The sequence below is a fragment of the Typha angustifolia genome, chromosome 7, assembly GCF_048772165.1.
Source record: "Typha angustifolia cultivar Huaian chromosome 7, ASM4877216v1, whole genome shotgun sequence".
Taxonomy (NCBI): domain Eukaryota; kingdom Viridiplantae; phylum Streptophyta; class Magnoliopsida; order Poales; family Typhaceae; genus Typha; species Typha angustifolia.
This window is the reverse complement of record NC_133245.1, coordinates 18,188,207-18,214,215: the sequence shown is the minus strand read 5'-3', so window position 1 is coordinate 18,214,215 and position 26,009 is coordinate 18,188,207. Positions and strand designations below refer to the sequence as shown.

The following is a 26,009-nucleotide window of genomic DNA, read 5'->3' as shown; positions in this document are numbered from 1 at the left end:
TGAGTAATTTAGTGAATTTATTATACTTATTGGGTTATGTTGGAACTTCTGTTATATTCACCAACATATAATTAGGTAGCATATTTTAGTAAATCTCGTGAATATTTGTTGTTCCAGTACTGCATCTTATCCTACATCCCCTCTTTCATTGAATGCATGACAAATTCGATAAAGTTCTGAATATATATGTTCTATTACTTGAAACTGAGTTTCGTGACATAACTTACATGCTCACAATTTGATCCCTGGACTGCTCTATAACATGTTTGGCGGCCTCCATTGTCGGTATGTGGTGTTTGTTTCTTCAAAGCAGAGTTCTCTGATTTTTCTGTTGTGTATGTCTATGGACACTAATGTTTCTGAGGTACGCCATTGATAGTATACTTGTTACCTATTGACATCAGGTAAACAAGATCATTCTTTCATGAAAAGAGGAAACAGACCAGAAGAACCAAGAAATTGTCACCCTGAGTTGGAACTGAGATTTCGATTATGTTTCAATGATTAAGATTCGCTTCTTTCAGTTTTCTCCATTAAGGCGTCCTTCTACTTGATACTCGGAATGAATGAAGTAATTAATTAATTGTGATTGCTGTATTTTGTAGGTCTGTCTCTCAACTTTCAGTCTTGAGTTTTGACCACTGGGGGGAGAAGTTGAAATAAACCATACCACTTTGGTGTTATTTTAAAATTACTACCTCTCACCAGCTGCATGCAGGGGCACTTATTTAACTGAATTGATCACTTCTCTAATATATGAATGAATACCCCTGAAATATTGAATCCTTCTCTTTTAGCTTCAGAACTTCTATTTCAGAAGTTGATTCTTGTGACATTATATATCTAGTATTCATGAACTTAAAATGAATGAGTAATATTATTCCGTGACCTCCACACTGATCGATATATGACGACTGAGTCTCCAGCATTGTCTTAGTCAGGCATGACTGGATTGGATAGAATCTTATCACCAGCATGAATCGTTCTGTAGGTGAATCTGTTGTGCAAATATTTAAGAGTCTGAAAAGTACGTCTACTTCTTTTGTGTTTTCATGTGAATGGATTGGAGTACAGTGATTTATGATCTATATCCTGCAGATAATCAGTATCTAATCACTTCAGAAAGAGACTCTAGTTGTTTTCTTCTTTTTCTTTTTGGTCCTTCTATGTTGTTCTTTTTCTGCAGTGATTTCCTGTTTTCAATTCTTGTTTCTAGGGGATCAAATATGAAGTTAGTCTATAATTTTGTGGCACATAATTGATGCATAAATACATGCATGCTTTTAGAGCAGAAATCTTGTAAATAACCCTTCATCTCGTAATCTATGCATTCTAAATCTACGAGAAAAATGTTTATCTGGGTGCTAAACTGAGGGATGTACAGGAATAATATAAAATGAAGTAAATTGCAGAGTTTCCTACATTTCAAGGCTTCGTGTGTCATTTTAACTTTGAGCTTGTCATTGTCATCAGAATTAAGGCCTTTTCTATTTCAATGTAGAGTCGGTGGTAAAATATTCTTTATCGCTGAAACAGACATAAGCGTGCAAAATCGTTCAACATATTGGCCAAAAGGGGGTTGTCACATAGATAGATAGGATAATTTATATTTAAAGCAGGAGACTTAGACTGTTAGTTAGCCCACCCTATATTTAATTATCTATTGTCTTCGGGAAATCCACATCAAAGACTGAAGGGTGCTTGGGATTTATATAGAGTTCATATCAATCACCTTTGATTAGTTAATCATTCACCATGGTTAATCCAGACTACGGTGAGTCCCGCAAGCAAAACTTCAAAGAGAAACTGCGTTAAGATAAATAAATTAGTGAGGGGAAAGGCATTGATATAATCTCACATTCTGCTTCAGAACTTTCAGCAAGTTTTGGGTGACGATTTCGGAGAATATAAAATATTTCTCATGAAAAGAACACGAAGAACCGATCCTCCATTTTCGGAAACTTCGACAACTTGAAACTTGGATGACTGGGAATTTTGGAGACGAAAGCTACCAAGGAAGCTTCCAACCTCTTAACTTGACATGGACTTTTTCAGGGGATGGTCCATGAAAAGACGATTAGAACGATTAATAATTTTTCTAAAAGACAGAAGACGACATTATTATGCTGCAGTCTTACAGTGCTACTGGATGGTGTGAATCTAAAAGTGCCCAGATAGTCTACACTCGATTATGTATGGCGGTAGTGATATCAAGAATAGGGTCAAACGAGAGATAAATGAATTAGATTCGAAATCTCTATGATGTAAGCCAGATCAAATAAACAACCAGTGGTTTGGAGCAACAAGTGGGGAACTACGACGGTCCCAACTTAGCATTAAGCCATTAATGCACTACTTGAGGTTGTAAAATATACCCTGACCTTCGAACAGTAGATCAACGTCTCTACCAGTTTGGATAATTTGTCTTTGATACTCCAGGATCTTATTGGTTAATGGTATGACCAAGTATCGGGTTTCGGATCCGGTTCTTGTGTAAATCCGATTAAAAGGATATGCTCTGCGAAAGTGAGATATTCGCTTGCGTCGCGTTGGCTTCTTGGATGGAAAAGTACAGCGCTGTTAAAGAAAATGGACGGAAGGAAGTTAGGTGAGCGGTTGGGTCGAGGGGAGTCGCCTATAAATACGGGGCTCGTAGCAGAAAGCGAAATGGTCCGTCTCTTTCGCTTCCATCCTCTTTTTCTTCTTTCCAGCCCTTCTTCTTTTCTTGCATGGCAGCCAATTCGAAGGGGCGGGTGATCGCTGGAAGCTTCGGGAAGCGATTCGTGAACCAGATCTGGGGCTCGTCCCCTCGAGATCCATCTCTCCCTTCCGCTTTCCCGGCATCGGCTTCAAGGTACGTATCGCTTCCCCTTTACCCCTCTTTAGATGCGATTCGGCTATTCTTGCTTCGAAGGTCTTTCGAGATGTGTCTATTGCATGCGTCCGGTCGAGATCTGGCACGTAATCGATCTGTAATAGCCTCAACTTCTTGATCGGTTTCCTTTTGAGGCGCACAGTTACTATCGATTGATCTACGCCAAGGTACTACTTTCGATCGATCTCTAATGTGTAGTACTACTACTCACTTCGAGCGATCGTTTAGTGAAATATTCGGACTAATAACCGTCGAGAAGATATCAGTCTTTCTTCTTTTAATATTTAAAAATCTTTTACAACAACCGAGTGCTCCTTAGGTTAGAGAAGGAATTTCACTTTTCTTTCTGCTTGCTTTTCTTTTCCGATTTAGTTGTCTGTGGATATTTACCCAAGTATGTTTATCGCGATATTCTCCTCTTATCTCCACATTCCATACTAGAAACCCGCGGTAAAAGCTGCGAGATGTACCAATTTCTCCTGAAATCTCTCCATACGGCCACGCCTTTTTTTACTGCCATTTGTCCTCTTGCTCGGTGGGAGAAGCTAATAAATCGCAATTAACTTGTATCGTGCGCCAGAAAGCATCCACTATTCGGGACCCGCTTTCTAATCCAAGCCGTCAGATTAGCGTAAGCAAACGAATACGATCGTCGATTGAACCTTGGGATATTGTTAGGGGGGCAACTTTAGGACTTCCCAATAGTGTCTCCGTACACGTGGTTTTGCTCTTATCCACCTCGTTCGCTGTTACAACATGTGCCATGTGGTACCTCAATATCACGAAAATACCCTGATTCTCTCTCCCCTCCTCACAATTCGAAACAGCAGTTTCTTAGTCTGAAATATTTGACATGTGTTCATTTTTATTTTTAATCAAGGAGGGGAGCTCACGTGTCATCCTACGACAAGAACGTGGATGAGCAGGTGCGACCGAGCGTGGTGCCGGATGATGTGATCGAGGCCCAATCGGACAAGTACTGGGGCCCGCACCCCAAGACCGGCGTGTTCGGGCCGGCGGATCCCGGGGCGGAGCCAGCCTCTGACAGCACGGGCCACGTGACCGAAAACGGTTCGTCGGTGTTGGACCAGAAGGCATGGTTTCGTCCGCTTGAGGACGTGGACAAGCCTCCTCACGCCTAAAAGCCCATGCCCAACGTTGAACTTAAGCTGGGTCCCGGTCGCTTCCTACCACTCTTTTGTTTGGGTCTCCAGTTTTCTTCTACTAGTACTAGTTATATGTATGATACGCAGCAAATAGACTTCCCTTAGTGCATACAGTACATATACTGGACCTGTAGTAGTCGTAGTATCGTGTATTGTGATGCAGGTGATGTATTTTGGTTGGTTGTACACTTGTCCTGGCTTTTGGGCAAGCTCGATCCTTATGATTGGAGGAGTATTGTGTGGTTTTCTGCTGCATTTCTCTTTGCTTGAGCGAGCTCGTATCACAATATTTCTCTAATTTGGTGCAAGGAAAAACAATTGCTCCGTGCCTCACGCTGCTGCATCCCGATAACTTAGAAGTCGGCGTGATAGGATAAAATATCCTTCTCACATGAAAAATTAGAGCAATGATTCGATATACATTTAGATTCTGTGTGTATATCTATTGTATAGTACTTGTTAATTTTATTCAATCTCTCTTAAAAATCTAATATCTGTGGAGACAGAGGAAGTTAGTTTAATGAAACTAAAAATTTATTGTAATTTATGGACCAGAGGAGAAAAAAAAGAGAGATTAAATATAACTTTAAAAAGTGAATGGTTGATCTGTACTTTCGATCTTCTTATGCGATACTTCGGGTTAATTTTATAAAAATACAATTTAATTTTAACTGTTTGATAAGAAGAGGGAAATTAGATATTATAATGAGTTATTTGTCAATAAGTTATTATTGCCCTATCGTGTGCAATACAGAAAAGGAGCCTAAATTAATTAGAAAGAGGAAATATTATCACTTAATATATGAAATAGCATGTTATAAAACACCCGATTTTGAAGTAAATAAAGACACAAAAAAACAAAACAAAAAAGTAAACAAAGATAGACAGCCTCTTTGCCCTTTTCTCCTCTCAATCCAAATATCTCGAGTCCCCAGTTAAGGATGCGAACTTCATTGGAGATAAGTTGCCGGAACGTTGATTCATTTCATTGTGATTAGATGTCCTGATGTCAAAGCTGTTGACAGGTGCAAACTTGTCGCTTTGGCCGAGTGGTTAAGGCGTGTGCCTGCTAAGTACATGGGGTTTCCCCGCGAGAGTTCGAATCTCTCAGGCGACGGTTGACATTTTTCTTTTTCCCTCTCTAAACTTGCCTTGCTCCAAATTACAGCCCACCAACTATTCGATGTATTGCTCAAGGGAAAAGCGACTTCCTATCAAAAATATTTATAGAGAGTCTTATAAGGTATCACCTAACTGTCTCATATACATCGCTGTTGACCAGTGGTGCTAATTTCTCTTTATTTTTTTATTTTTATTTTTTGAACTTTTGGAATCATTGTCCTTCAGATCACATCAAATTCGGATGGTATCAACTAATGATTTTTAAGTCCTGTAAGGTACAATTGAAAGTCATTAAAATTTAACATCAAAGTTTGGCAATAATGAATAGGCCTTAAGACCGCCTTGGGTTTTTTTTTTTTCCCTGTGTGCTTCTTCCTATGTGCTATGAGAAAACATTGTGCTCAAGAGTATCTGATGCTAACGTTTATAATACCATTGGCATGTGCAGAGTGATATGTTTGTTCTCACAACTTGGCCAGGATTCAAGCTGCTTGCGTGAATGACTAAAGGTCAGTTGTTTCAATCTACCTCGCCAGATAGTTTATTAATGTCAGCATATGTTATCCTTATCTTGAATACAAATGCCGTTGTGATACTTATAACCTTAATTTCTTCCGAGAAAACCTTCTTCTTTACTGATTGTGTTCATAAATTTTTACATCAATGATCATATAACAACTACATGTAGCCAATTCGTGACATCCAAACCTTGGAATACTTAGCAAGCATTTTGTGAATGAATCAAATAAGTTATCATACAGTGCATCTCCATTTTGTAACTCGAGAGACAAGAGGATGAGAGGAGGTATCCGTGCGTTCCTCCTATTATACTATATGCATACTCATCAAATCTACAGGAATGAACAGTCTAAGCACGTCTAGCTAGCAATAACTGGATATACAAGTCATTTGCACTCAAGTGGATGAAAATCTGTAATGGATGAAGTAGTGTAGATTATAATAATGACCATGAACTGAAGACTTCAATTGCTATGCTTTTAATTTTATTATTGTAGATTGGCGGTGTATGATGGTCACACGTGTGAAAGTAGTTAGAGGTAGGATTGATGAAGATTCTATAAAATCCTGTCACCTAAAACGGCGTCCAGACCAGCAATCCTGCCGACTTCGGTGTCGGAAACATCCCAAGTAAAAGCGAGCGAGAGATATGGACCGTCAGATCCGCAGCCAATGCTCCTTTTAGAGCACGTGTGCCGTCCATCTCACAGACCAGATGACCTCTTCACACGTCTCTTTGGTAAAATACCCAAGCGAAGTGCCTGAATAGAATACCCAAGTTCCACACCCACCCCTCTCTCTCTCTCTCTCTCTCTCTCTCTCTCTCTCTCTCTCTCTCTCTCTCTCTCTCTCTCTGCTTTTCTTGGTCGGAGCTGAGAGAGAAATCCAAAGCTCGTCGAGAGGTCGCCGCCCTCGCCAAACCCTGGTAGGAATCGATTAATCTCTCTTTTTATAATTCTATTTGAACTCTCTTCCTTGCCTTTCTCGTCTACTATGGAGATGTCCTCCTATTTTGTCTCGGATTCGAGCTTATACCTCAGTCTTTCCTTGTAGGATTTGATCTTTCTGAGAAATTTAAAGGTTGATATCTGAATTGTTATCCGGATCATGCAATAAAAGAGCGAATTTTGATGAACAAAAAGGTGGAAAGCCCCTTTTTCCTCGATGAGCTAGGGTTTCATGTCAAATTTGGGGTTTTCTTGTGACGATGAAGTGGAAAAGATGGGATTTTTATTGTGTTGCTCTGCTGTTTAGCTGCTAGTGGGGAGATAAAGGTGGGATTTTTATTGATTGGGAATGGCCGATGAGGGAAATGAGGGGAGAAGCAGAAGAATGGATCTGAATCTCTATCTGGGTCTGCCTCGTTCCCCTCGCCCTCGCAGCCTGGATCTCGGTTCCGACCTCGCTCTCAGCTCGCTACCCATGTCGGATGCCGAGGATAGCCGAGCTCTCTCCGACGCATCGGTTGCTGCCGTGAATGAACCAGCAGAATCTCACCCTCCGTACTCGCCATCCCATGCCTCATACACTCCTGAATTGCCGGCAGTGAGTGTGAATTCCCTGCCTCCCGCCGACTCTGTCCCTAATCCGGAGTACACCCCATACTACCCTTCGTACGAACCCTATGGCGCTTCCTATCCTACCATCCCGCCAAACATGCCGGAGCAAGAAGGACCGGATGCCCCTTACTCTCCGGTGGACGTCCATGCTTTACAGGTTGTTCAGGAGATCGACGAAGCTGTCATCCAAGATATTGGACCTCTTCTGCAGTATGGTTCGACCTCTCCACCCAGGCTTGATGATGAGCCTGCGGCCCTTGGAGGTGAAACCCAGATGCCCTATTCACCGCCTTATGTTCCTGTGACATCTACCTATTCGCCTCCTTATATTCCTGCAACACCTCCTTATATTCCTGCATCGACGACCCCAGAGGTGCGCGATGAGATAGCTTTTAGCTTTTACCCATCGCTACCCATTCATTCAGGAGAATTCTTGGACCGGGATGATGGGTCCTCTTCACGGCGTGAGCTTCTCCGATCCCCTGAGTTACGTTTCAGAAGATTGATTGAGTCGAGCAGTCGTTTGCGGGCTAGGCGATTTAGGTCGTCCCTTGCATATGGTGGTGAGAGGTCCAATTTGGGTTCTCCATCTAGATCTAGTCCTCAACAGTTAATGCATGAGCTGGTGACCCCACAAAGATCAGCAGAATGCAGCAGGATGGATAAAGTACCTGTTGAAGCTGCTGCAGCTGAGGCTTCGGAAGAGGAATCAGATGAGAAAAGCAGAAGTGCTGCAAACTTCGAGTGTAATATCTGCTTCGATATGGCTACTGAACCTGTTGTCACTTCATGCGGGCACCTATTTTGCTGGCCGTGTTTGTATCAATGGCTGCATGTCCATTCTGATCATAAAGAATGCCCTGTATGCAAAGGAGAGGTAACTGATTCTAATATTGTACCTATTTATGGTAGAGGAGGGTTGGAGACAAGTGCTGAGAATAAACTTGGAGAAGGGGAGGAATCAGGTCTCAAGATACCACCAAGGCCCCGTGGGAGTAGGATTGAGAGCCTTAGGCAACAGTTTCGGCCTATTTCAAGAAGATTGGGTGAGGGAATTGCCACATCCTGGAGACGTCTTCTAGATCAGCAGAGGCGTAATGTGAGTAGAATTGAAGGGCATGCAGACCCTGCCCTTCAGGAAGTACTCGATGGTGCTCATCGTAGAGCTCTAACTAGGTTAAGAGCAAGGAGAATGCAAAGGGAAGAGGGGAATCCAGACATTGGGTCCATCACTGGGGAGATTGGATTGCCCCGAAACAATATGCTGAACCCTCTCGATGGCAATTCAAACTCGCTTTTTAGAGATGGAATTGATCTTTGGCACCGGTTTTCTTTGTATGGCCTTGCAAGTACGGAAAGATTAGCTGCAATAACTGCTGACCTTGGTAGGGTGGTTGGGCGATTTGCTACCAGTAATAACCACTACGGTGCATCCTCTTCGTCAGCTAATCCCCCAAATTCTGAGCCAGGAATCAGTGGTTCTCATGTAGGAGCAGCATTGGCTGCAGATCAGGCCTCTGCTTCAAGTACCATGGCTGTGATACATGAGGATGTTGCGATTTCTGATAACCCAGCAGAACCTAACAGTGCAGGTTCTTCTAGGTCCCACAGGAGGAGGGGAAGAAGCAGCACCTCTGGTTCTTTAGATGTAGATGGAGGAGCTCTTCATGCACGTAAGAGGCGAAGGCTGAACTAAAGTTCCTTGATTAGTATACTATTTTGAGTAACTTCATACTCTTTGCTACGTAGAATGTGTCAGTCTTGGGTTATTTATGCTGGGATTGAATGCTTCAAGATGTATGTTAGATAATGGTAAGTTTGTCTCGTTCTTTCCTGTACCGGGTAAATTTGACATATTGATGGGAGAAACATTTCCTGACAAAAAGTTTCTGTATGCGAAATGCTCATTCAATGAAACAAAATTCCATTTTTGGTTTAGAACTTATAGCGAATCAACTCTTTATATTTCTTGAAGTTCTTGTTGGTGCTGAAGTATGTCATGTACTCCCCCACTGGGATGAACATTGTCTGCAGCTGTTTTAAACTCTGGCCAAGATCATCTCAGCTGATTGAAATCTCTCTTTGTTAGACCAAATTAGGGATGCTGTTTGTTCATCTTTTGTTCAGCTATTGCTACTAAATGGGTATTCTTTATCTTTAAACTGCTTGGTTTCTTGCTTTCATGTGGTTTTGTCTAACATTCTGCAACTTCAGTTAGAAATTTTCACTCAATCCTGGTATTGATTTCTTTTTTATCTTTATCTTCAAACTGTTTGGTTTCTTGCTTTCATGTGGCTGTCTACCTTCTGCAACGTTAGTAAGAAAGTTTCACTCAATCCTGCTTGGTTTCTTGCTTTCATGTGGTTTTGTCTAACATTCTGCAACTTCAGTTAGAAATTTTCACTCAATCCTGGTATTGATCTCTTTTTTTTTTCTTTATGTTCAAACTGTTTGGTTTTCTTGCTTTCATGTGGCTGTCTACCTTCTGCAACGTTAGTTAGAAAATTTCACTCAATCCTGGTATTAATCTCTCTTTTTGAATGATGGTATTAATCTCATACTGTCTGAACGAACTTCTATTACTCTCTGCCAGATCTTATTCAGTATGTTGTGCATTAGAGTTCCAAATTTCCAGTGAAGAACCACCAATCTTCTCTTTAATGAGATTGGCTGGCTAGTGTCACTCATTTGATCATGCTTCTTGGTTATTGTTCTAATAAGAAGCTATGTTTTATATATCCATTATCCTGTGTACGCATGATTTGAGATACAATATATAATTCAGCAGATTTTGCAATTTCTAACATTAACTTGAAGGTTGTATGCTGCACAAGAGACTCCAAATTGGTAGAGAAAACTTGGAAGCAACCAATCAAAATCCTCATTTCCATCACAGCATAGACCTTTCAGATGAAGGCAAGGTAACAAAATGGAAGCACAACAGAAATGGCTCCATTATTAATCTCCCCCAACTCAGTGGACAAAAAGTTTAGCAACAACCGGTAAAGGGTAAAGGGCAGGAGAAACCATAGTTTCACAACCCAACTCACACACAAACTCAAATAAAAAAACTCCAAAATTTTGCAGTAGCAACAGAACTCTCAGGCTCTTATTTTTGATCCTTAGACCCAAAATTAACTCCATCAGAGAATGTTCTCATCTAACTCAGCAAGTGCTAATCTTTTCCCTTCCACCACCTACATTTAAAAATAACAGGCATTAGAGAGAATATGATATCAAACACAAGATTGAATACGATCACCAATTAATTAATTGCTCACTGCTGCTTCTTACCTTATTGTTGTTGTTGCTGCTGCTACTGACAGTGATGAGCTTTTCCTTGTACATAACCTTCAGCTTCCTCAGGCTCATTTCTTTCAAGTCCAAAACTTTCACTGGTTTCTGGTCCTCTCCGCTGTTTCCAGCTTCGACTGACGTCAGCGAAGACACCGAGCTCGCCACTATGTTCTCCTTTTCAGCGTCGTTCTTCCTCTCCACCGCCGCGTAATCCACCCCGATGGACTCGACGGAATCCGGCGCCTGAGCCTCCGGAGGTCCGGTTAGGAGACCGACAACGCCAGGCGAAGATTTGGTCGGATCTCCAGTGTTGATGGAGGTGTTGGCGAGAGATTTGACGACGGAGTCGAGGAGTTCTCCAATCAGATCTCCGACCAGCGCGGACGTTTTTGCCGGAGATCCGATCGCTTCCTCTGCCTTGGGAGAAGTCGTGACCGGAGATCCGGGGGCTTCTGAGATCTGCAGGCATGGAGACAGTGAGAGCATATTGTTGAGAGGAGACGAGGAGCCGGCAGCGACGATCTCCGGTTCCGGTGCCGATTCCACAAGGATCTCTCTGGATTCCTTTGTTTCGTCTGGAATCTCGCTGGTAAGTGATAAATCTAGCTCTGTTTCTCGTTCCTCCTTGTCGATGGGATCGATCTCGGCGTCGAGTTCGGCGATCGTCTCTTCACCACAACCGCATTCTTCTTCTTTTTCTCCATTCGTCGCCGTTGGTTGGGAATCCAACGGTAACGGCACCAGGTCTGGATCCACGTCCGATACGAGCCCTCTGATCGGCGAATTGCTCAGACCGGGTAAGGGATAACGCTGATCTTGTTGTTCCTCACTTCCCTGCTTCTCCTCCTCTTCGATCAGTTTTGATTCGCTCTTAGATAGATCGGCTACACTTTCTTTAGCATCTCCTTTCTTGCATTCTTCACCATCACCGCTTAATTCTTGAACTCCTTCAGATTTCTCATCGAGATCATTATTATTCTTTCCATCAACCCCTACACAACAAAGATGAAAAATGATGAGAAACAGAACAGAGATGTAAAAGAGAGCCAAAGAACGAATGAGAAAACGGATAGGAATTCTTGGCATCTCACCTGTCCGCTCTCCTTCTTCTTCTTCATCCTGGTCTAAAGATTCCATCTTGGCAGAAGCCATTGCCCTTGTCGTCCTCCTCGCGGTGGTCTCCACCGTGGTCGGCTTCCTCGAGGACTGCCTCGTCCTCCTCGTCGTTCGTGAACCTTCGATCGCCATTGTTCTCTGGCTGCAGCGGGTTGCCGGAGTCGGAGGTACTCCGGCTAGAGCATCTTCTTGGCCGTCCTCCTCCTTTCTAGTCGCCCTACGCCTCGTAGTCCTAGCATGCGATGCCGCTGGGGTATCCGTTATCGCCTTGACTTCTTCTTCTTCTCCTTCCCCTTTCTTGGTGGTTCTTCTTCTTGAATACACACGAACGGACGCAGCTGGGGTTTCAACTGTCTCCTTTTCCCCTTCTTGCTTTCTGTCTTCTTCCTCCCCTTCAGAAACCAGTCGCATGATCTCCGAGGCCTTCACGCTCACCCGTCGAGCCCGGGGCAGGGGACTCACCTGCCTCTCCTCCGTCCTCCGCGCTCTCCGCGTCGAGGTTCTGCGGGACGTGAGAGTCATCTCCGGCGACGCCGCCTCCGCTTTCTTGGGAGATAGGAACTTGGATGGTTCTAGGATCTCATCAATCCCTTCAACCTGATAAAGAAATGAAGAAAGACACCCAAGTCAGAAGAAAGGAAACCAAATCAAGAAGGAGAAGTAGAAAAGGAGAGGGGGAAACCCCTTACGGTTTGGAGAGCTTGGAGGGCATCGGCCATGGCGACGTTGGTCATGTTCGCCGGAACTCGGTTCTTCTTGCAGAGGGCCTGAAGGTCTCTCCTGTGGAGGCTGTGGAAATCCATGGTATTATTGGATTGGATTTGGGGGAGGCGACGAGTGATTGCCGATTGGAAAGGAGAAATATTATCCTGGGATGGATTGGGGAATTGTGGAGGAAGTCGAGAGATATATATATAGGGAATTAGGTATCAGGAGGGTCTCATTCGAAAAATATGACCGTTGTGCGCCTGCGTTAGAAGTTTTGAAAATATGACCGTTGGTCCATCTTGGATAGGGTGTATGATCTCTCTTCCCTTCCCTTCCCTTCCCTGGAAGTGCGCCGCGCGCCCTAGATTTAGGAAATGGTTTGATACCGCTTGATTAGAGATGAAGGGTAGATGATGCCTGACAAGTTTGGTGTATGTATACCTGCTGCCTTTCCTTTGGTCACAGCCGCAACGCTCCCTTGCTTGTTTGGTTGGCCAGCAGAAACTCTTCATCCCACATTACCATTTGTTAATGTAGGTTTAGGTAAGAGTTATTAGTTGACAACAATCATTATCGTTATTACACTAATGATATGGGCTTAGAAGGCCCAACGGGCCAATATCAATCCCAAGTCAAAGGCCTAATTAAGAAAAGGGCGGTTAATATCTCTCGTTCAAAATCAAAAATCCTGCACGATTGGCGACAACGATCACGTAGCCGATTATTAACAACTGTAGTACTGTAGTAAGTAGTACAAGAAAACCATGTCCCATCGGTAAACCAAATCTAAGTGTTTTTTTTAATCTATTTAATAGTGCTTCTTCCGCGTCTCAGGAATAAGTGTTTATAATCGGCCTATAAAAATCTAATAGTTAAGATCCTCAATATTATAATATAAATATAAAAGATTTAAAACTTATTACAGTTCAATAGATAATTATTTTTACAATGGTTTTAAAACGTACCTAGTTTTGTATATAAATTTTAAAGTGCATTGGACATGTACAAAATATTAGGAGCAGACTTAGAATAAAGCAAACACTTAATACTCATGTAAAAACTATAATTACGATGTGAGGAAGAACTTGATCGAAGATTGCAGTGGGGAAATTGCATAGTTCCTGCCTCTCCTCGCAGAGGTGGTGGAGAAGGTGGCAAAGGAGTTGAAGCGTTAGGATAAGAAGTTTCTCGAGGAACAACAATTGTTTGCTCGAAGTGGCCGTCGCGGCCAACTAATTCATTGACGAAGAGCTGATGCAACTGCTATGCAAGTCCATGGCGGATAGCATCAAGGATATGTCGGTGGAGGATTGCTGAGAATACCTTGGGAGCGTGAATGACTACACTCTGGAGGAGGAGCAGAAACTTCGCGAAGAGCACGCCTGGGTTTTCGATTAATACATTTAATTGCTTTTGCTACTGAGCCCTTTATTAATTGGTTAGTACGTAGGAAGGATTTAGGTCGCACTATTGTTCGGATCACGTAGATGTAAGATAAGGAGAAGGTTATTAAGTATTATCTTTTTCATCAATTAGCATTCACGCAACGTGCTGCAGCCACATGAAGGTCCAAGAATAATGCCTATCTAGTCTCTCTCTCGTTGATCACCAACTCAATCTACTTTTTCTGTTGAAATTTTCACTCGATCCACATAAATGCAGTATGAATGCTCAAAGAGGATGCATTAATTTTTCCGATATATTTATCAAGCACCATTACTCACGAGTCGTTATATACACAAGTGAAGAGTCCCCATGATTAATTTCTTTCAATCCCAGACAGGATCACCAGCATGCAGATCGATACATGTCCATTGATAAAAATCAGAGGGAGTAATCTATCCTGTCAATTCACCAGTAAAATCATACAGATCATTGACAAATTACAATTTGATTAAACTCATTGAGCTCGAGCTTACACCGTCAACACCACCGATAAAACGGGGGAACCTAAATTATGAAACAGGAAATGATTATGGAAGATAAAGAGAAAATAACTGAAAAGCTCTGACAAAAAAACTGAGGGATTCAAGAGATAAACCTCTAGAAAGTCAGAACGAAGAGGTTCCGACTGAAGTGGAGCTGCCAGAAGCTTTCAGTTCCTTCAGAGAAGTTGCTAGCCAGTCCAAGCCTTCATAGAGGCCATCACCTCTAAGGGCACAAGATCCTTGGATATGCCAGATGCGGTTCCTCAGATCATAAAGTCCCAGACCCTCACATACCTCCATCGGGGTCATCGCTCCTTTCTGGACAAATTAAACCATGTTAGATTTGAAAATCTGAATGACCCATGTAGGAAAAAAAATCACTTTTGAGTGGATTCATACAAAATTTGATGTTTTTTCAGAAGGACAAGAAAGTGACAATGTCAACAATCCAGACAGCATCCTGTAGCAGCCCAAAGTAGTAGTCGATAAATTTCTAAGAAGCCGGATGAATTTTCACAATAGTATAACTCATGGTCTATATTCTCCCATGCTGTTGCTTACAAGCATGGGATATACCATAAACCATGCATGTGACCTAAATAAACTCAAAGAATGCACTGTGGAAAACAACACTTTGAGGCAGCAACTAGAAACTTTTTTCTAATACCTCCAAAGCAAACAACATAACTAGTGCATGTGTATCCATCAGGAAGCATAAAAGAGTGATGGAACAAATCAAATCTGGACTAACTCAAAAGCTTATAGATTCCAATCTATGGTAACTATAATGTCAAAAATCTTGTATTGGTGCATTGCATTACCATATTGCCTGATTGGAATTCTTCATGTAACCTTAATGGAAAAGATCGACTAACATAGTCATCATGTCCACTTAATTTCTCACCTTTTAGCGAATAATGCAAAGCAAATAACTAGATATAGATACAGCTCTGTAAGAAAGGTATGAGAAGTATGAGAAAACAAAATATACATTTTACTTTTCTCATAGGTATAATAATGATCTATCAGGTTTGTCTGCAATGGGATGATCTATATTACATAAAGCAGCACGCACATACTACTAGGAAAAGCGAATTTATCATACCATGTCCTGCTTGTTTGCAAACACCAATATCAAACTGTTAAGCATAAAAGGGTCATTGATAATGGCCTGAAAAGAAATAAAGAAGTCTATCAGAAATCAAAAGAACAAAGAGACTCTTTCATAAGGCATTCAATTATCGGGTGCTAAATAGTAGGACCTGAAACTCAGCTTTGGCTTTTCCAATTCTTTCTCTGTCCAATGAATCAACTACATAGATCTGCAAGTGAAAAGATGTACCATGTTAATCCATTATCGGTCAGTAGAGAGGAATTTTTAAATGCAAATACATCCCATCAAAATTTTATCTTGACATGCATTAATGCAAGAAGATGGAATCCATGTTGGGAGAAGGGAAAGGTTTCAATATTCCCAGAAGTATGGGAGGACGGCATTTCCATTTCAAAGGATATCTTACATAAAAAACTAAAATCTTTGAAGATGAGATCATCAACTCCGCAAACCCCTCCCATCTCTCCTTCTTATCACCTTCCATTACAAAAGCTCAACAAGATTTTGGTAAATAATTACTAGGAGGCACCAGAACATACAAAGAACAAAATCAGACACATATCATATCGTATGTCTGAGCAAAACAGGACATGGCATGATTTAGGGTGAGTTTTCCACAAAATTTAGGATGTACATTATAAGCCAAACTCATATAAGCGCTAGATACAACATCTTCACTGTATTAATACTACAAAAGCATTAGCTGAGTTTGCTTGTGCATGTTTGGATGATTAGATTGCAATTGATGGTCTGGAGTCACAAAGATAAAATTCTAGTGTGCATTTTTTTAATACCACTACTATTTACACTCTCTATTATGTGCCTGAATGTTTTACAGCCTAGAGCTCCTGAAGAGACTGGAATATGGATTTCCAGACATCTTCAGTGTAATAGCTCATAATCAAGTCTTCTTCATTTTTCTTGCCTTCTCTTGCTAGGAATAGTAAGCAATCTGGATTCTTAAGATGTGCAACCATTAATGATTGGATGAGTGTTTGTTAGAACATTAATACTCATTGTAATTGCACCAAGCATTTCAAAGAACAAAAGGGTGCAGAAGCTAATATAGACCATTAGGCCATCGAGCCAGCGACTACATACCAGACCATCAGTATTGTTAAAGTAATGCCTCCACAAGGGCCTCAGTTTCTCCTGGCCGCCAACATCCCACACTGTAAATACAACATTCTTGTACTGAACTTTCTCAACGTTGAAACCTACACGAGAATAAAGGAAAAGAAAGAAAACAGAGTCAGGCTTTAAATTCGTAAAAAAAAAACTCAGGGATATTAAGAGATCTCAATAACATGAAGAGTTGTTCAGTGTGATTTGTAAGGTCTGTTGTCATGTGCTTAGTGTTGTTGGCAGAAGAAGTATAATTAAAGACGTTAATAAATCCAAATGAGTTCTTATAGCAGCATCAACTTCCATCACTAGACATCCTTCAAGCCCTTCAATTGTACAATATGCAACGGTACCATCATTATAATTCCAAATTAAACCCCAGTGACGTCAATCACCAAAACTATAGACATACTAATACCCCATCCTCCCATCCCCCTTTCGCTGAACAGTGTCAGACCGAATTTAATTTCAAAGTCTCAATGACAGCACTACTGGTGCTCCTTAATTGAAACTCTTTTAGAAACCTGTATCCCTGCTCCTATGGTAATGATCTGCTCAAATATATACCCCTTAATCAAGATTTTGATATTCTCAATTTTTGACAATTGGAAAACCCAAAACTTTCACAAGTGCATAATTTCCTAGGATTGTAAATGCCACCAAAAGGGGGAAAGAGAATGAAACCGGACGCGTGCCTATTCAAAATTCCAACTGTATGTTTCCCTTCTAAAGTTGATCACCAGTGGTATATTTAAAAACTACTTGTGTTTGGCACCACTAATTATTTTTTCAGAGTAGGGCTGTAAGTTCTTATTTTAAATGTTGATTCTTTCTATTGTCATATTTCATGCGGAATTTGAATTTATACATTGCCTTTTCAGCAACATGCTTGTGAAACATATCAAATAGGTTATTGAATGATTACTAAAGCAGAAGATATGTAGAAAACCGCCATGCTATGATAAGTAAATGCCTACCTATAGTAGGAACAGTCGACAGAACCTCTCCAATATGCAACTTGTACAATATAGTTGTTTTACCTGCTGCATCCAGTCCAAGCATCACTACCTAAGAAATATTGTCAATGACATTAAAAATTCATTGCTATGAATGAAAAATAAAATCAGAGGCGACATATAATAACCTCCAACCAAGTCTCAAATGAAATATACGGTACAAGAAGTGTAAAGTTCAGCACTAGTAATGGTGAAGCTATTAATATATATGATCCATCACATATGGAAATCAGGTAAAGTAATGTTGAGGACAAGTACAACACATAATGTGATTCATCAGGTAAACACAAAATATTTTAGTCACAATGTAGCAATATCCTGCCTTACTAAAACAAGATTAATGATCTCTGTAGCAGGGACAAAATTTGTGAAATCCAGGGCATATTAATGTTCTTTACTTAAAGACAAATCATCACTGAAAAGTTAATGCAGTCCTACCTCAAAATGAGTAAGGAACATAAATATGGAAGCTCATCTTCAATGGGCACATCACCACTGTTTTTGCTTAACTAGTGCACATTTACTAAACTGACATAGAAGCATCTGAAAGATAATGCAAGTGTAACCCTACTTAATTTGCAATTAACCAAAAAAGATACCCAAGAATGGAAAATATCCAACTCTTGGGGCTACAAATTAAATTCCGTACAGCTAATACACTGAACATATCATTTACCACATATCAATACCATATTTGGAAGTATCCAATGTTTCATAGGGGAAACGGAATATGAATCAGTTAGGAGTTAGGATAATTCTGAGGTATCAATTGATGCAGCCATTGATCAAGTATTTCTAGAAGTTGATGGCAACATAATCATAACAACAGGGCCTTCCTTGTGCCCCATAATTGGGAGCAGATCTGTTACATAAATTTCACTTCTCCATCAGCGCTACAACTAGGGCAGTAATATCTCACTACATAGCAGCTAAAAGCAAAGCAAACTTATGAAACTATTAGATAAGGAAAGGAGATCATTTACAATTAAGTTAGGAGAAAAGCAAGACTATGAATAATTATGCTGCAGGAAAATAAAAATCCTATATCAATTAGCTTCAAAATCCAATGTCATAAAAGAGAAATTGCTGCTAATGCATCTTCTTGGGTACTAAAGTGCGATGAAAGAATATATATGTTTAACTACATCGTAATAAATCAAATAGAACACCAAATCACCTAGAATTTCAAAAATCAATCGGAAAGAACAAATCCGTTAGAGCCGCTGTAATAGGAGAGCTAGCAAGAATGGATCTCTAACTCGAAAACAGATCAAACCATCCGACAACAACCAAACGAAACAATTACAGAAATAAGCACAAGAAGGGGAATTGAAGCGCAAACCCTCATCTCTTTGTTGCCGAAGAAGGTATCGAAGAGCTTCCGAAACGCTTGCCCCATAGCCGATCGCCCTCCCTCTCCGGACCCCCCCTTACGACCGGAAATCTCCGAAATCTCAACCGAGTGAAGATCTTTTCTCGAGCTTTCCTTGAAAGATTTAAGAACGAGAGATGCCCAAGAAAGGATTCTTCTTCTCTCTCTCCGAACTCTATAATTGTAACAGCTAAATTATGTCGCTAGAATTATGCGACTCGGATATTCCGACATATATTGGTAAAGGAATTAATCTCTGCCGTCCATTGCAACATTTTGGACGGCAAATAGAATTTAGTACTAGTGCTAAAAGTCTATTTTGACCCTCCACGTTTAATTTATACGGTGTATTGACCTTAATTGGAGTTATAATTAATAATGAGCATTTTGGGGATCTTTTAAGTTGGAAGTGGGCAGAGTAGTTGAGTGCTGAGGCAATGACTAAATTTTGGGGGATTTTTTTAGTTAACTATTGCTGGCCGAAGCGTTTCAGAGGGTGCATATCTTTTACTAGTTTAGTCGCTCGTTATTAATTTTGTTGTCAATCTTGTCGTCGTTGATCACTGCTTGATGAGTTGTCGAATTCACAACTTAAATTTTTAATTAATCGGCCCGATCCTTTCTCTCTCGGCTTTTCTTCTTCCTCGAACTAGGGCATCCGATAAAAGTGCGAGCGGTGAGAGCTCGAGCGATGACAGCGGTGAAAGTGAATAGTTTTTTTTATCTTTTTATTTTTTATCTCTTATAGCGCGATCGATAAGTGCCACAACACGTGTTGTATCGTGTAGGTCGGTGATTGACATGGTTCGTGCCTATGAAACAACCATACTTAGTTAAGAGTGACATTTGCTAAATTTAGAAGCACGTTAACAGAAGGATCGTAATAAATTGAGTTTTTGTATAAGTGAGTATATTAAAAGAAGTATGCCATGCAGTCCTACTTTATTCCCTTCTATGTGTGGCTAAAGTTTGAAGATTCTAGAATGACAACAAGCTGTAGATGCGGTTTAAAATAAGAGACTCTGCTGATGTGGAATAAAGTTAAATTGTAGTCTTCCTTTCTTCTTGGAAATTGAATAATATTGTTTATATTTCTTGTATTAATCATCATAGATTAATCAAAAGTTCATTCCAAATTGAAAGAAGATCTCACAAGAGAAAAGAAAAGAGAGGATAATGCAGTTTGATTGAGCGAATGAATGCCATCTGATTTTTGCCTCCATCTCTGCTATTGAAATATGTGATCTGGCTACTACGAGTTTAGATTTCAAAGCTATCAGAACAGTGTGAATTGTCAGGAGATTACAGTGTCAGATGCTTAGTGAGACATATACAGCTGACTCTATGTACAATGTAATTATGATATCTTTGACAATAAAAGCCTTTTTTTTATATATTAATTTAGCCTCTTATTTGTAAGTTCTTGCAATAATCTTGTAGCCAAGTAGTTGATCTTGTGATTCAGGTAGTTGAACTAAAATGCCGACATATTTGGTTGCTGGCAATGCTGTGTCATAATCTTAAAAGCATGTGAGTCAAATTCTTGACGATTTGAAAAGGTGATCTTAAAAATTTCTAAGTAAATTTGATTCGATTAAGTTGCGAATTTCCCATCTATTGGACTCCTCTTTCTTCTGATCGTAAATAAAATCAGATCTGGTTCGTCATGGTGCTTGCTTATTGTTTCTTTGTCATACTTCTTGTTCATTGAGAACATGCAAAATTCAGTCATAAATCAAGTAGATCATGTTTTCTTGACCTTTTCTCGACACAATCTAGATGGAAGGATAAATAACATTTACCAAAAGAAAGTAGTACATCTTAACAATTTTCGTTTTACACTTACATTGATTGTATCTACTGTTTAATGATGATGCAGCTGTGGATAACATTTTTTACTGCAACTTTCCATATAAGAAAAAATATATCATCAATTTTATGGTGCTATCCATGCTCTACCTAAAACTTCAGCTCTCCAAAATGACTTTCTTTAGTGTGTAGTTCTTTGCAAAAGCAAGATAAACAATAAAATTGACTGTACATAGGCCAGTCAAGCTCCAAAAATAGTAGTCGAGGTGACCTTCGTTCAAATCATTTGGTATCCATCCAGGCTTCCCTTCTGTCGTCGTCATAACTGTAACAAGTGTGATGATCAGGGAGCTCAGGTAATTGCCCAGAGAGATTGTGAGCAATGCAAATGCACTGCACATGCTCTTCATCGATTCAGGTGCCTGACCATAGAAGAACTCAAGTTGAGTGATCAGGCTAAAAGCCTCTGCGACTGCAATAATGAGATATTGAGGAAGCTGCCTTGCTATGCTTATAAGTTCACCATTCTTAGCACTATCTAATCTCATCTTTTCCAAATATGCAGCAGTTGCCATTCCTATGATAATCAGAAAACGTCCGATTCCCATCCTCTGCAACTGTGATAGATCATAGGAAAAGCAGCACCTAATTGTCGGCACTAGTACTTTATTGTAGAGAAGAACCCATGCCATGACAGTTATCACTTCAAAAGAATACAAGGATGCTGGTGGTATGGAGAACGATCCGATCCTGGTGTCCATTACTTTCCCTTGTTGGACAAAAGTGGTTTGCATTTGAGAAAATGCAGCTGTAAAGATGATACTAGTTGTCCATATTGGAACAAAGCGTAGAAGTATCTTCAACTCTTCGACTTGTGTTACTGTACAAATTTTCCATGAACTTTTAGGATCACTGTCCTCTACATCTGAATCATGAATAGTAGCAGCTTTGTCCAAGAATCTGCAGGTAAAAACGAGAAACTTAAAGCTACACACTTAACCCTCATTCAGGAAGTATATTATACAGTACGCCTTAACTATCTCACAGGAGTTGCTCCAGTGTGAAATTACAACAGAAGAAATTGAAGCTGGATATATTTTACATGGTAAACCTTTGAATGTGTTTTACATGGAAAGGCATGTCCACATGTCGACGGCATTTGCTGTGAGGTCTAATAAACTGTATAAAGCAATAAAGTCTTAAAGCAGAAACAAAGTTCAGAATCAAAATCTGCCTATTCTATGGAAAAAGCAGGGGAATTACCTGAATTCGTTTGTATGCGCTAGTTTCGGTTGCGCAATATTGTAGTTGCTCTCATAAAGGAGATTGCTATTTGTGGGAACTTCAATGCTTATTTTCCTGAAAGATGCAACCAAAACCTGGCAAATGCTCTTCAATGGACTACCAATTGGAGTTTGCAATCGGTAAGTTGGTCTTCCTAGCAGGAAGCCTCCTGAGGCTAGCATTATGCATAGGGTTGCTATACCAAATCCAAGTGCCCAATCTATATTTTCCTGTATCCAGACTATAAATGTGCTGGAAGTAATTGCTCCAAAGATGACACAGACATAGAACCAACTGAAGAATTGTCCCTTCTTTTCTCTGTCAACAGGCTTCTCATCATTGAATTGCTGTGCACCAAAAGGAAGCAATGCAGACCTCACTCCTCCACTCCCAAATGAAACAAGATACAATCCAAAAAATAACAGAAATGTTTTAGTTCCACTTGATGTCTGACATGAGTGCACCTCACACAAGGCAGAACTTGAATTTAGAGTCAAAGCTGAAAAAGATATCAATATCATACCCTGAAAGTAATTCAGAAAAGAATAAATGAGATTACCTCGACGACATGCCAATCACGGAAGTTGGTATGAAGCTACTGAAACAATGAGAGATGCAAGAATTGAATTTGACATACAAGTAGGTATACTATTAGGGAGATCCAAATTGTCTTGTAGTTGCCCCAGTATGTATCTGCTATGATAGCTCCAATAACTGGTGTAAAATAGCTCGTTCCATGCCAAGTAGCAACGTTTGCTGCATTTGAAGCATTACTGCCGTTAAGGACAGTGCGCAGATATACGACTAAGTTTGTTCCGATGCCATTGTACGCCATGCTTTCCAAGCATTCAAAACCTGAAACATTGCTGCAATATATGATACATCCTAAGCAGTAAGAAACTAGAAATATTATGTTAAAGCCAAATTGCCATTATTTTCACGATCAATAAGAAGCACTATCTGGTCTTTCTTATCATAATTTTTCACATTGCCATCATAGCTATATCACCACAAATTTTCTGCAACTGTTCAAAAACTTGTTATGTACACATACAGATAGTATTTAGTTACACATGTGCAATCTTGCAGCTCTTTGTTCATTTTCCGCAAGAAAATTATCATGTCACCAAAACAGCATCTGAGCTTGTTGCTCCAAATAAAGCCTTTCGTGTGCAGATGAAAGCTCACCCAAAATGATAGCTGGTGCCTTCCAGTCAGTAGGTTTGTGCTGGAACTGAGGTTCTTGATATGCTCCTGATGACGTTTCATCATTGTAATACCTAGGCGGCTCACTCTGAAAAGGAGAATTTTCAAAAGGAATGACATCTTTCATTGCTAGTTCAATGCGTTACTCATTTATTCATTTTGACTATACATCATAATACCGATTGATAGTTTCAAATGCATTGATTATTTGAGTTCCATAGGTATTGCTATTTAATGGTACGGTATATGATAATAGACAAATATTATAGTGAGCAGTGGAAGATGCCTAACTGTGATGCTTTTCATACAATTAATATGTTTGGAAGTGAATGCTTGATCTCCAATTTTAGTTTGCTAACAGTGCAGATCACTAGAAGAAATAAAATGATGCTATTATGGAAGGGTGAATCTGATTTACTTGGGAGAGAGATGATGATGAATGCTTAAATAAGAGATCCTAGTGCCGTAGTGCATGTGGCAACCACAAGTTTGGGTTACATGAAGGCAATACCTAGCCTTATCTCTATTGCTAGAGAGGTTCCCATGAGTTGAACCTGTGACACTAGACTGCATAATGTTATGATCTATGTTGAGCTTGTTAACATTATTGTGATGATGATTTATAGATACTGAAACCAATCAAATAATCTGGTCTAAATTTCTTAGGCACTTTGGATGACCTATATAAAGCCATACTCAATGATTTACTTTGATAACATTAGGCTCTTATGAGCTCCCATCTAATGAAGTATCAAAGTACCAAATGTGAACATCAAGTTTCATGTATCTTCTCTAATTTTTTATCTAACTACTACTTGTTTGTGTTTTGACAGGAGAGACCTATTGAAAAGAGTGGAACTCTGAGATCTTCACACTGCAGTTGATTACAATGTAGGAGGTATGATTCACTATAATATATGTTTACTAACTTTACCACTTACAGTTCTTTGGTAGAGCTGAAAGACTGAAACATTTAGGATAATCTAGGTAGAACAATCTTATTTCCATTTTGTCACAAGGTGGGATCCGTACAAAAGGAAAGAAAATTGTATGATTTGAAGCCAAGACTCAAAAACATGTATCCTTCCTTAAAGGCTCCAGATAGCCAGAGAAATAAACAGAAAGCTACCAGCAAATCCAATGGTACCTACTTCCATCTTTGCTTCTATTCAACAAATTGCCAATAGAAACATTTTGTTTCATTAAATGATTATACCAAATCCAATACCTATGAGAATTAATCTATAGGAAAATATCTCTCTTTCTTTTCTTTTATTCAGGATTTAGGATTTAGAAAAGAGGGATAAAATCCTTGTATCTTAATCAGCAGAGACTCTTTCTCTTTCCCCTCCATAGAAACCCCAAATTCAAATAAAATGGTTCAATAAACCTTTACAGTTTATGAAGTAGTCAGTCTTATATCAGAGCCACTTTATTCTTGATGTATACCTTCCCTGTACAGTTCAACCACCAAAGAGTGACAAATTACAGATAAAATTGATAATTATGCACCAATTCCCGTTGTTTAAAAGGTAGAATCATTAAGTACGCAAGTATGTGTGTCAACATTATTTGGTAGGTAGAAGGTTGATGGATTTGTCGGAAGCAAATAAAAGACTGAAATTGACCTGTGTGTGACCCAATAATTCCTAATTCCATGTCGGCCAGATTTAATGCAACCTAATTACCTAGCTAAATAGAGAACACGATCATTTTTTAGCGTTCAAAAAAGGGACAAATAAGGTTCATACAAGACATTGTCCACCACATATTCGTCTAAAACTGAGCAATTTAGAGGGTAATGATGTATTCTGGAATGCCAACTTTCAGAATAAAAATCATATTATTAGGAAAATCCAGCTACAATCTTATAGAATGCTTTTGTTCTTCTGAGAGCAATATTTCACACCATATCCATGTGTCTAAGGGGAGAGAGAGAGAGAGAGAGAGAGAGAGTACCTTAACCAGCAGAGGGCTTTGTTCATCACCTCTCTCCAACGAATCCAGAGCTTCCATTGTTGTAGAACAGGAACAACCTCTTCCCTCTTCTGCAGACTCCTGCAGTAGTTATATAGGAACAGGTGCTGCCGTAGACTTCCCCACCATTAGCCACTTGTATGAGACCAATGACCTCAAAAGAAAATTAATTAATCAAGATGGGGTTAGGTGGTAATAGAAAATTAAATTTAGAAAGAGAAATTGGTACATTTCAACACGAGGTTTCTTTTTTTTTCCTTTTTTTTTTATACAAACAGTCGCTTTCGTTTTCATTGAAACTTAAAAACTGTTAAATTTTCACAGAGAATAACACTCAATTCATCAGATCCCACTTACAGCATAGGAACTCGAACCAAAGAAAGCAAGAGAAACACAACGTCTTGCTTATGGCTTGTACATGATTCCAATTTTTTAGGTAAACGTAACTTGGCCAACGAATTTCAATGAAGCATGGATATGAAATTAACTCATTTCAATCATACATAACGATAAGAGAAATATATTATTCCCTAACTTCAATAGATGGATAGGTTTCAAGTACCCTTTTTTTTTTAAGAAAAAAAAAACTCTATAAGAAAAAACTTTAAAGAAAATGTAACAGATACAAAATAACGATGTCCCACTTTCTTCCAGCCTTGCAGAGGGATGCTCTCGCGTGGACGCTGTCTTTTAGCTCGATCTCGCACGTTGATATGATAGGAGAAATAATGACGAGGTCCACAAAGTCGACAAAATCCAGTTAAATCATCACACACCTCAGAAATAGAGCAGATATTTTGGCGAAGTAGATGAAGG

General features: G+C 39.8%; 5 protein-coding genes and 1 non-coding gene across 8 annotated transcripts; 3 read left to right on the top strand and 3 right to left on the bottom strand.

Moving 5' to 3' along the window:
- The first annotated feature begins 2,729 nt into the window (after positions 1-2,729).
- Positions 2,730-4,017, top strand: LOC140762639 (late embryogenesis abundant protein At5g17165-like). The gene is made up of 2 exons (XM_073100511.1): positions 2,730-2,854; positions 3,756-4,017. Exons 1-2 carry the CDS (start codon positions 2,730-2,732, stop codon positions 4,015-4,017), a joined length of 387 nt encoding a protein of 128 aa, XP_072956612.1.
- A 1,059-nt stretch (positions 4,018-5,076) lies between these two features.
- Positions 5,077-5,158, top strand: TRNAS-GCU (transfer RNA serine (anticodon GCU)). Its single transcript has one exon. It is a non-coding gene; the product is annotated as a tRNA-Ser (tRNA).
- Positions 5,159-6,461: 1,303 nt separating this feature from the next.
- On the top strand, positions 6,462-9,184 carry LOC140762478 (uncharacterized). Its single transcript, XM_073100300.1, has 2 exons — positions 6,462-6,607; positions 6,736-9,184. The coding sequence occupies exon 2, from the start codon at positions 6,979-6,981 to the stop codon at positions 8,935-8,937; it is 1,959 nt and encodes a 652-aa protein (XP_072956401.1). The 5' UTR covers positions 6,462-6,607; positions 6,736-6,978; the 3' UTR covers positions 8,938-9,184.
- Positions 9,185-10,085: 901 nt separating this feature from the next.
- LOC140762479 (uncharacterized) lies at positions 10,086-12,546 on the bottom strand. The gene is made up of 4 exons (XM_073100301.1): positions 12,344-12,546; positions 11,630-12,251; positions 10,536-11,530; positions 10,086-10,438 (listed from the first exon to the last, which is right to left on the bottom strand). Exons 1-4 carry the CDS (start codon positions 12,455-12,457, stop codon positions 10,385-10,387), a joined length of 1,785 nt encoding a protein of 594 aa, XP_072956402.1. The 5' UTR covers positions 12,458-12,546; the 3' UTR covers positions 10,086-10,384.
- A 1,497-nt stretch (positions 12,547-14,043) lies between these two features.
- On the bottom strand, positions 14,044-19,123 carry LOC140764009 (ADP-ribosylation factor 1-like). Its single transcript, XM_073102418.1, has 7 exons — positions 18,888-19,123; positions 17,507-17,597; positions 16,506-16,621; positions 15,553-15,612; positions 15,396-15,461; positions 14,404-14,608; positions 14,044-14,312 (listed from the first exon to the last, which is right to left on the bottom strand). The coding sequence occupies exons 1-6, from the start codon at positions 18,942-18,944 to the stop codon at positions 14,414-14,416; spliced, it is 585 nt and encodes a 194-aa protein (XP_072958519.1). The 5' UTR covers positions 18,945-19,123; the 3' UTR covers positions 14,044-14,312; positions 14,404-14,413.
- A 1,570-nt stretch (positions 19,124-20,693) lies between these two features.
- Positions 20,694-25,773, bottom strand: LOC140763385 (protein NRT1/ PTR FAMILY 8.3-like). Of its 3 annotated transcripts, XM_073101559.1 has the most exons (5): positions 25,176-25,773; positions 23,199-23,304; positions 22,648-22,865; positions 21,990-22,534; positions 20,694-21,686 (listed from the first exon to the last, which is right to left on the bottom strand). In XM_073101559.1, the coding sequence occupies exons 1-5, from the start codon at positions 25,230-25,232 to the stop codon at positions 20,885-20,887; spliced, it is 1,728 nt and encodes a 575-aa protein (XP_072957660.1). In that variant the 5' UTR covers positions 25,233-25,773; the 3' UTR covers positions 20,694-20,884. The 3 variants fall into 3 exon arrangements, with proteins under 3 accessions (XP_072957660.1, XP_072957662.1, XP_072957663.1); XM_073101561.1 differs by lacking the exon at positions 23,199-23,304 and having other exon boundaries at positions 25,176-25,771; XM_073101562.1 differs by lacking the exon at positions 25,176-25,773 and having other exon boundaries at positions 22,648-22,876.
- Positions 25,774-26,009: the final 236 nt, after the last annotated feature.